Source organism: Eretmochelys imbricata, chromosome 6 (assembly GCF_965152235.1).
Source record: "Eretmochelys imbricata isolate rEreImb1 chromosome 6, rEreImb1.hap1, whole genome shotgun sequence".
Lineage (NCBI taxonomy): Eukaryota > Metazoa > Chordata > Testudines > Cheloniidae > Eretmochelys > Eretmochelys imbricata.
In genome coordinates this window covers 9,163,401-9,174,611 of record NC_135577.1, presented here as the reverse complement: position 1 = coordinate 9,174,611, position 11,211 = coordinate 9,163,401, and the positions used below count along the sequence as shown (strand labels likewise).

Sequence of the window (11,211 nt, the reverse complement as noted above, 5' to 3'; positions counted from 1 at the left end):
GTTCTGACCTAAAACGCTATGAAAGGGGCACCGTCCATTTAAAAATTGGGCCGACAGTTTTTTTTTTTTAAACTTCTTCCAATGGGCTGTGGCCACAACAATTTGCTAAGAACAATCCCAACAGCGTTCTGCAGGTGTAAGAGTGCACAATGCATCTACCCCTTGAGAATGGGGCTGCCACTTCTCGACCATTTCCCCATTAGGGCTCGCCTGGGATGCAGCATGGGGGTGGCAATGGACGTGGAGGATACATTCACTGTGCTTCTAAAACTGCCTCCTGTGGCTTTACCAGCCCCTCCTCCCCCAAAAGCCCCAGGCCTTCAAAGAAATGTGGAGTCAGATGCAAAATATCACAAAATCGGTTTAAAAACTCATTAGATTTAATAAAATAAAATAAATTAAGACAGAGTGATTTGCCCTCTGGCGTTGTAGCCAATAGGGTTTGAGTTTCCTTGATTTTTCTCTCCGGTCATTGGACTAGACCCAGATTTTCTTTTTATATATAAAAGCAGAGCTGGGGCTTTAAGAGATAAGACCACAGATCACGAGTTGGTCACACCAGAACCTTTTTTCTCATTTTAATTCCACACAGAGGGAGATTTCTAGAGCTTCTTTTACACTCCCTCAGCTCAGGGCCCAGTCTGAGAGTTTAAAATTCACCCAACTCTCCCTTCCTGGTGCCTGCCAAGATTTCAGCCTCCTCTCTCCCCTGGCCCCGAGAGAGAGAGAGAGGTCTGTGCTTGCATTTTACACGCCAGCCACTTGCTCTGCCAGCTCCGGTCCCACGGTGCCAGAAGTGCCTTTGTGCTGCCTGTCCTCTCCGTGCTGTTCATGCATCCCACGCCAGGCCAGCTTCTCCACTGCTGCCTAAGTGCAAGCCTATGGCCTTGGCATTACTTCCCTCCTGCACATTGATGGGGTTTCACACCCAGTCAGTGGAAAACCAGCTGAATGCATGTTCAGAGAAGCCAGCCCGGACCCTACCGTGCAGTGATGGGGCTCCTCACAGTCTGTTCCCCCCGTGAGCCGTCCCTGCCCCTGTCACGCAGTGACATGAGAGGATTCCCCTGCTGTCTGCGCTCCCGTGTGCCTGGTACATGATTGGGGCCGGCTCTCCCCTTCCCCGTGGCCAGCACGTGATTGGGGCCGGCTCTCCCCTTCCCCGTGGCCAGCACGTGATTGGGGCCGGCTCTCCCCTTCCCCGTGGCCAGCGCGTGTTTGGGGCCGGCTCTCCCCTTCCCCGTGGCCAGTGCGTGTTTGGGGGCATCTCCCCCCTTCCCCGTGGCAAGTGCGTGTTTGGGGCCGGCTCCCCCCTTCCCTGGGGCAAGTGCGTGTTTGGGGCCGGGTCCCCCCTTCCCTGGGGCAAGTGCGTGTTTGGGGCCGGGTCCCCCCTTCCCTGGGGCAAGAGCGTGTTTGGGGCCGGGTCCCCCCTTCCCTGGGGCAAGTGCGTGTTTGGGGCCGGCTCCCCCCTTCCCTGGAGCAAGTGCGTGTTTGGGGCCGGCTCCCCCCTTCCCTGGAGCAAGTGCGTGTTTGGGGCCGGCTCCCCCCTTCCCTGGAGCAAGTGCGTGTTTGGGGCCGGCTCTCCCTTTTCCCGTGGCCAGTGCGTGTTCAGGGTTGGCTCTCCCCTTTCCCGTGGCCAGTGCGTGTTCAGGGTTGGCTCTCCCCTTACCCGTGGCCAGCGTGCGTTTGGGGGCGGTGCTCCCCTTCTCCGCAGCTGATGTGTGGTTTGTTGCTACTTTGTCCTTCCCTGCCCTCAGTGCATCTTTCAGAGCGACTCGCTCCTCATGCACGGCTGGTGCAGCTGGAGTCGGTGCTCTCTTCTCCCCCACAGCTGGCACATCTCTGTCCTTTCCTGTGCTCAGCCTGTTTATGAGGGCAGCTCTCAACTCACCCAGCCCAAGTGTGGGGGTTACCCTTTCCTTCCCTGCGGCCAGCATGTCCTTTGTTGCCAGCATGCGTTTGGGGGCAGCTATCTTTTCCCTGGCCAAAGCAACTTTCTGAGCTGCTTTGTCCTTCTCCCGCTCTGAAACCACTTCCTGGGTGGCTCTGTCCTTCCCCACAGTGGGTGCATCTTTCCGGGCTGCTCTTTCCTCCCCTGGAGCTGCTCCATTTTGAGGCGTGGCAATCCTCTCACTCAGCCCAGGAGTAGGGGCAGCTCTCTCCTCCCCCCTGGCTGCCCCATTTTTGGGGCTGGTTCGCTCCACTGCTGTGACTGGTGTTTTTCTGGGGGCAGCTCTATTCTTGGTGCAGGGGCTTGCGTGGGTGCGTCGGTGTTTGACCAGGTGTGAGGCCTGGCTGAAGCACTTGCCGCACTCGGAGCAGGCATAGGGGCGCTCACCAGTGTGGACGCGCTGGTGCTGCACCAGGGTGGAGCGGTCGCTGAAGCGCTTGGTGCAGACGCTGCACTCGTAGGGCCGCTCGCCGGTGTGGGTGCGCTGGTGGATGATGAGGTTGGAGCTGTGGTGGAAGCTCTTGCCGCACTCGAAGCAGGCGTAGGGCTTCTGGCCCAGGTGGATCTTGCTGTGGGTCAGGAGGTTGGAGCTCTGCGAGAAGGCCCGGCCGCACTCCCCGCACTGGTAGGGCCGCTCCCCGGTGTGGGTGCGCTGGTGCACGATCAGGTTGGACTGCAGCCGGAAGCTCTTCTCACACACCAGGCAGTGGAAAGGCTTTTCTCCCGTGTGGACACGCCGGTGCCGCTGCAGGTCCGAGCTCTGCCTGAAGTTCTGACTACACAAGGGGCACTGGTAGGACTTCTCAGAGGGGGGCGGGCTCTTGCTGGGAGGGGAATCTTGCTCTGCTGGCTCCTTGCTGCAGGACTTAGCCAGGGATGGCAGATGGGGCAGCTGGATAGGGGGTGTCTGTTCCCTGCGTACAGGAGGGGGTGGCTGTTCCCTGTGCATGGGGGAGACAGGCTGTTCTCTGCTCAGGGGAGGGGGCAGCTGTTCCCTGCGCACGGGAGGGACAGGCTGTTCCCGGCGCAGGGGTGGGGGTGGCTGTTTCCTGCGTACAGGACGGAAAGGCTTTTGCATGCGCACAGAAGGAAGCGACTGTTGCATGGACAAGGGACAGGTGGGGAGCTGCTGCTTCCCACCCTCAGAGGGGGCTTCTGGCTCTTCTCCTTCCAGAGAGGGTTTCTTTCTCTTCCGGCCTGGGCTCTGGGGCGCTTTCCTCTTGGGCCATCTTGGTGAGGCCTTGGGTGTTGGAGCTGCTTTGACAGGTGCCTCCGCCTCCCCGTGGTGCGGCACAGCCAGCTCCTCAGCGTCCAGCCCCCTCCCGGTGTCTGCGGGGACCAAGGGAGAAGTGGTGCGTGAGCCGGGCCCCAGGTGCAGGGGGAAGCCAGCAGAGGGATCTAAACTAACACTGCCTGGAACGTGGAATTCAAAGTTCACAAAAATATTCGAGTTTGTGGAAAAAAGTTTGTCCCAAATTGGGACAAAAAACCAAAAACTGGAAATTTCCCCCACAACTTGGACCCCGCAATACTTCCTTTGGGACACACTGAGCTGCAGGAACGTTTGTGTGTGTGAAATGAAATGTGCTCCCTGGGATTCCCGACTGCCCGTCCAGGCAGGTGCCGTGGAGTCAGGAGTGCTTGGGAGCCCCGGCTCCAGGGCAGCCACCAGGCCAGCTGCTGATGGCCCCGGGAGCTTGGGAGCCGGGTATCCCAGTGCTTCCAGGTTCCTGGTGCTTCTGTAGTTCAGAAACCCCAGGCCAGGGGCAGCCCTCCTGGTGAGCTGCTGAAGCGCTGGGGAGGGGCGAGCTGGCGAGACACCAGGCAGGTTTCTGTCAATCCCCGGCCTGCTTTCAGCCCAAATTCTGTCAGAACTGAGATGTTTCAAATTCGGCAAATCGTCATTTTGTGGTGGAAAAAATCTCCAGCCAGCTCCAAAGTAACCCCGTTATCTAAACCAGGGCAAACTGCCACCTGGAGGTGCCTACTTTGGTTTACCCTTAACCTGTTACCATGTGCATGGAACTGAACCAAAACAAGCCTGGTTAAAACCAGAACAAGGACGTCCACACAGCCCAGTGCAGCTGTTTAACAGACATGGGTTATATTAAAGTGTCTGTCTATCTCTGGTATTGACAGGCCCCACCCAGCACCATAGTATAAAAGTGCCTCACAATCCTGAATGTGTTTATCCACATGCATGCCTGGGAGGCAGGGCAGGGCTGTTCTCCCCAGTGTACAGATGGGAACCGACACACACAGGATCTAAGTGACTTGCCCAAGGTCACGCAGGAGTCTGTGGCAGCACCCAAATTGGACAGAGTGTGGCTTGGGGAACCAGGAATTCATGGCTCTGCCTCCCCCATGGTTCAGTGGATCTGACCGTGGGCACTGTGGGAGCTCCTGGCTCTGTGGCTAAGCTCTGCCATGGCTCAGCAGATGCAGCCAGGGGGCATTGTCCTGGGAGCTTGTGGCTGGGATCCCAGGATTTTGCTTTCTGAGCTGGCTGATTCATCCCTCACCTGTTGGGACATCCCTCTGGGTCTCCTGCTGCTCAGGGGCTGAGGGATCTGGGACGCACGGCACCTCCTCTCGCTCCAGCTGAGAGATCAGGGCGGGTTTGCGAACTGGAAAACCTGCCCATAGGGAAAAGAAAAGAAGCCATCAGGGCACAGTCAACGAGCCCCAGGGCTTGGTACAAAGGTCCCTCTCTGCTGGGGAGGGGACGATGGGGAAGTTGTACGGCTAGTGGGAGGAGGGGCAGGCACAACCCCAATGGTGACAACTCTGAACCCACAGAGACAGACCAGAGCACTGTCCACTGGAGCAGGAACCCCAAGCTCACACACGCAGAAAATACAGACAATGCATGCGGATGTACTTGGACAGGGACTAGGCCCTTTTAGGAACTCTGGGGTGGAGTCACAGGTTCGAAGGCCAACAGGGCCCACTCTGACCAGACAGTTTGGCCTCCTGCACTGAGCTGGTTGGGAAAAATTCTACAAAGAAAAGTTTCCTTTGGAAAATGTCATTTCAAATTAACAGGTTTCAGAGTAACAGCCGTGTTAGTCTGTATTCGCAAAAAGAAAAGGAGTACTTGTGGCACCTTAGAGACTAACCAATTTATTTGAGCATGAGCTTTCGTGAGCTACAGCTCACTTCATCGGATGCAGTGAGCTGTAGCTCACGAAAGCTCATGCTCAAATAAATTGGTTAGTCTCTAAGGTGCCACAAGTACTCCTTTTCTTATTTCAAATTAAGGAAATTTTTCACAAAAACAAATAATTTTCAAAGTGAAAACTTTTTGGAAAATGTAATTTAGGAAAATTCAAAACAGAAATTTGTTTTATTTTCATTTTTACATTCTTTTCACATTATTTCATGACAGGTCACTCGGCGAGGCGCCTCATAGGACATAGATCAGAGTCTCTTCTGTTTGTGCTGTGGTTGTTTATTTATTTATTTATTTTTTCTATTACTGTAGTGCCCTAGGAGCCCCAGTCATGGAGCAGGACCCTATTGCGCCAAGCACTGAACACCACACAACAAATAGACAATTTGTACCTGAAAAAGCTCGCAGTCTAGTACATGACAAGAGACAACAGATCTATGCAGATAGACAGAGGAATACAAGGAAACAAGGAGGCAACATTATCTAAATAGACAAGACACAAGGTTGGGGAAGGGGTAAAACTGAGAGAACAATGTGATGGCAGGCAATGTCATGATAGTTCTATGATAGATTCATCACAGGCCCTGGTTTCAATGCGGGGAATTCAATCACCCTGACGTCTGCTGAGAGCAATACAGCAGTGCACAGACAATCCAGGAAGTTTTGGAGAGTGTTGAGGACAGCTTCCTGGTGCAAGTGCTGGAGGAACCGACTAGGGGCCATGCTCCTCTTGACTTGCTGCTCACAAACAGGGAAGAATTGGTAGGGGAAGTAGAAGTGGGTGGCAACCTGGGCAGCAGTGATCATGAGATGGTTGAGTTCAGGATCCTGACAAAAAGAAGAAAGGAGAGCAGCAGAATACAGACCCTGGACTTCAGAAAAGCAGACTTAGACTGCCTTAGGGAACTGATGGGCAGGATCCCCTGGGAAGCTAATATGAGAGGGAAAGGAGTCCAGGAGAGCTGGCTGTATTTTAAAGATGCCTGTTTGAGGGCGCAGGAACAAACCATCTCCTCGTCTTTCTTTTTTAGGTATTACTTTGTTTTAAGGAGGTCAAACATCAGCCCAACACAAGGCAGATGCAATTTGAGAATTATCGACACGTACTGACATAACTTCTTTATGATCTTTTCTAGGGTTGGTATGACACCATCAAGACTTCATTCCTAACTTTGCTTTCATTGCAAGTCCACTGTAACTTCTGAAAGAAAAGGGATTGCTTGGGCCAGGACAGATCAGATCAGTTCAATTTGTAAAATTGAAGCGAGCAGTAATTCAAGCATCTGTGCTGATCACTCCAGATCCCAGCAAACCGCATCACTTAAAAGGTCTCTGAGTGCAATTGCACTTGCAACAGTAGCTTCTAAAGAGTCATGGAAAAATTTAGGCCAATAGCCTATGCTCCAAAAGAATGAGCCTAGTGGAACTTAAATATTCCACTTGTGAAAAATATTTATTGGTCACCAGCTGGACAACCAAGCATTTTGCATTTTTAATTGGTTTAAACCCAGTAGCTCTACATTTCACACACACACCCCTCTCCAGTTCTTGCTTTCTAATCGAATCAAGGATGGACAGATGTCTAATGCTCACCTAGCACACTGAACTTTGCTATTGCATGACAGAGGTATAAAAATAACTCCAGCATGGACTCTATCTCCCCTGCTGGAAGCCCTGTTGTATTCTGGGAACCCTCATGTGTGCTCAGATGTTAATCCAGGGAAAATCTGAACCCAGATTTTTACATCAATACCTCCCAAAATAAAAATCACAGAAACTTATTATGATCAGAAGAAACCAATATCTTCTTGTTATTGATCCACTCTCCAAATGGGTGAAAGCATTTCCCCTTGAGGCAAATGCTCCTTTAGCCACAACAACAAGACGTGGTGAAACAAGTCTTCTCTCATTGGAAACTCCCTGCTAGGGTAGAGTCCAGCAGAGGAACACATTTTACTGGGCAAGTGTTCCAAAGATGTTTACAGTTGTTGGGAGTGCCACAAAATTGCACATTTCACATAGACCTCAATCATCAGGGATGCTAACGAGAACAAGTTGCACCATCAAACGAATGCTGCGGAAACTGGTAGATGCCAATGGATGCAGTAGGAATACCCTGATTCCACTCATTTTAACGGCACTCAGGGCAACTCCCACTGCTTCCACAGATCATACACCCTTTGAGATGATGACTGGGCAAGCCACGTGAATGCCAAAGCATCTTTTGTGGCATACCAGTGGCACACAGCTAGAGGAAGTCAAACTGAAAACCTATGTGCAAGCATTAAAAAACATTTAAATCAGGTTCTCTTGCAGGTAGCTATCAAATTGGGAAAATCCAAACAGAAGGCAAAGGTTTATTTTAATAAAGGAGAAAGAGAGAATGCTTGGGAAATTGGAGATCAGGTGGTAATATGCTGTATCAGAACACAATTTATGTAACCAGTGAACTGGGCCACATTATATTATAAATGGACTCCGTTTCCTCTGTATAAAGTATCAGAACCAAAAAAAGGTAGATAAATTCTATCATGTTAATAGAATTAAAGTTGTACCTGAAAAGAAATATTTCTCCACAGGCAGAAGAACCAGAGATGTTGACAACAAAAGAGGAAGTAAAGGATCAGAGAAAGCCAGGCCAGTAGAGGGAAAAGAAAAAAATGCATGTCTTAACTTTGATGCTGTATTATTGCCTTAATACTGCACTTCAGACCAAACAGACTCTTCCAGTACAACAAGAACCAAGAATAGTCAAGGCAAATCAAAATTTTATGTTGGAACTAAGCTCAAACTTGCCTGTTGTGCAGGATGCAATTATAACAGTGATCTGGGCTCAAGAACGGATAAAACCAGATTAAGATGTGAAAGATCAACGCTTTTCAACTGAAATTTTCTTCAAATGGAATTATCAGCCAGCACAAGGACAATTTATAATTACGACTTGGGTTAAAATATTGTTTTCAGCGTGAACTAATAGTACAACTTTGAAAATACATAAGGTACAAAGTCATACATCAGGTCTGTATAGATTGGGGTATTGTTAGCATTGAAGGATAAGTGAAAGTTTGTATTGTGGAAAGGATTTTCCACTGGAGATACAAAAACAAAGAAATTTAGTTAGTCAAATGCTTCTTCCAACCACTCATAACAAATCTTATCAAAAGGTAAAAAAGTAATAGATAAGAAACTTGTTCTTAAATACAACATAAAAGGGAATGAACACATGCCTTATGTAGATTGGGGAAAAACATCTCTCCCTTAATTAAGAAATCCGGGGGGAGGATATAAAACATATTACAAGTGAAGATAAATCTTCATCAATAAGTGATGGAATCCCATATGGATTATGGAAAAACAAAACCAAATGTCAAAGCTCAGTAAAAACTGAAGCGTCGACCAGATACATATATATAACCTAAATTATAAATATAAAGGAGAATATGAAGCTTGTAGCCAAATTAAGTCTTCGGGTATTGTAAAAGTTATTAATAAATATTTTAAAGTAAAGGTACAAGCCACAGTAATGAAAAAGACCATTATTCACAGAACCTTGTGAAGTGTTCAGTTCGCAAGAAGGCCCTGTTAGTGGTCTCACAGCTATACCAGGGGTATTAATTAATCAAGTTCAGTTTATTCATATCCCTGTTGTATGAAATTTATCTAAATTGGTAAATAAGTGAATTTAGTTATTGTAAAGATATTAAGGTTGCAACTTTCTTTTCAGTACTTCTCATTGATAAGGTTAGTTTTGAACAGTATCACAGGTTTATTAGTTCAGAGGTGCTAATTTGAAATAAGGTTAATGTTAAAAGAATCATAAGGCATATCAATTATGTGATTAAAAAAAGAAGCTAAAAAAAGTAATTAACCCCATGTTAAAGGAATTAAAGGTTTAGCAAAATAAAAAAATTATTTATGGTGTATAATATGCAGGAAATAACCAAATTGTTTAATGAAACTCAAAATAAGATTGATCAATTGATAAATATAATAATGATCAGGGAAAAATCATTAACTTGGAAAAGAAATTATTTGTTCATTATATAGTGAATATGTAATAGACACTATTAATAATACCTATTAATTCTTGGAACTAAGAAAAGTACCCAAATTAATCAGAGATCAACAAATTTTGAATTGGTATTGTCCACATTGTATTCAAAACATGGAGAAGAGAAAGTCGAATGCCAAACCAAATATATTTAAAAAAAAAAAAAAAATCTTTTGGTTCAAATAGAAACTTGGGATCTGTGAAACCACATCCAAATGATGACACATTATTTAAATGAAACCTGTGACATTTTATGATCCATATGCCTCGTTCACAGTATCATTGGTCGTATTCGATCCAGATAAGGACGTATGTGATCAATTGGCTTTCCATTCCGTAGGCCACCTAGAAGATGATATCTATAAGAAACAAATGCAAATACCTGCACTGGTGGTGTATCACCAAAATGCCCAGATATGGAAAGTCCCATGGATTGCTTCCTGCTCTCAAAAGGTGCATCAATGGATCTGTAGGTATAATGTGTTTGATGTAACAACTCCACTGTGTCACCAGCTGGAAAGGTACCAACACAATGCACATGGGTATCATGCGCAGTGCAACTAACCAAATAGAAATCTTTTACGAAATGTGTGGCCTATAGCAAAAAGGAATAATATTGTGTAGTAACTAGTCACAAGAAATTCTATTATGGTCATCTTGGATGTATGGTAACACATCCAAATTTTCGTGTTAAGCAACAAGTACCCACAGTTATTGGGCACACGACAATATCTCCAATGTTTTCGAAAATGAAACAGTTACTCTTAGCAACCCAGATCACCGGGATCTCATTGAACGGAGCACTCCAGTGCTTCATGCATATAAACCATTAAACTTTACAGCTAAAACAATCGTTAAAGAAAAAAAATGTGCAATTAATTAAAATTAGGAATAACATAAATAAGACAAACCAAGCACTGTCTGAAATTTTTGACAGTAGCAGCTCATAAGGTATTCATTGTATCAAGAGAGATGAAAATTGGATGGAAAAAAAGGATTATTGTCTATAGTATTCTTACTATGTGTACTATTGTATTAATCATGGCTGGATATTGTCATGTAATATATATGTGACAGGGCTCTTATTGTTCAATCATCAATTATAATGAGATAACACTCACCCTGTCGGGGGGGGGGGGAAAGAAATGTAGCCAATGATTTTAGTTTATCCATTTATTGTGTGATGTTATGATTAATCAATGTTATATTACATATATTCATTGGAAATTAATTTGTAGGATTATAAAAGTATAAAATCGATCGGTATTTAGAGGAACCAAGTAAGTAAGTAAGACAGACAAACTGAAACACAAGAACCTGTAGGTTGAGGCCTGCAAGACTTTAGCTTAGCCATTTTGGGCCTTGGAGACAAGAAATGATGACTCAAGCCAATGACCGAGAAATAACCTAATGCCCTAAGGTTATGGGAAAAGGGACACCAAGTGGTAACATTGTGCAAAATTACCCAGAAGGTTAATATTAGATCATAAAAATACTGTAAAGGCATATCTGTCTCAGACGTGTGTCTTAACCATGGGATTCAGGTTGTGAGTTGATACTAATGAGAACAAAGGGAACCTACCCAGCCTATAGAAAATTGGGGTCCCTTAAGTTTCCAGGGGACACAGACCAATAAGAGAAAAGAGGGTTGACACTTTTATGGACATGCGCAGAATGTAGGTATAGACAGAATCACATTATAAAAGGGGATGCACCGAACGGGAAAATTAAGCTCCCTCTGGGAGGCTCCAGCAGGAACCATCCCTCTACTGATGACTAAGCCATGAGAGACCCATCAGACCCTGCAGGCTTGGCTAAACTTGCGAGTTACAGCGCAATAAAGGAGCCCCGGGTGCACTAGCTCACTACCTGGCCACACTGGCGGGGCACGTAGAGCGCTCTGACTCTGCGGCTACAGCGCTGCTGAGGTGGTACTCCACCTGGGCGAGTGGAATAATGTTTGCTGCGCCCCCGCTGGAGTGCCGCGGCACTGGTGTGGACGCCCTGGTCCTATAGTGCGCTCTGATCGGCCTCCAG

General features: G+C 47.1%; 1 protein-coding gene across 1 annotated transcript in view; it reads right to left on the bottom strand.

Moving 5' to 3' along the window:
* Positions 1-362: 362 nt before the first annotated feature.
* Positions 363-11,211, bottom strand: part of LOC144267008 (uncharacterized) — a 28,157-nt gene continuing 17,308 nt past the window's right edge. Inside the window, exons 4-5 of the mRNA XM_077820618.1 lie at positions 4,474-4,587; positions 363-3,280 (exon numbers count right to left, since the gene is read on the bottom strand). Of these exons, the coding sequence (XP_077676744.1) occupies positions 981-3,280; positions 4,474-4,587 (2,414 nt within the window). The 3' untranslated portion in view covers positions 363-980. The remainder of the gene's footprint in view (positions 3,281-4,473; positions 4,588-11,211) is intronic.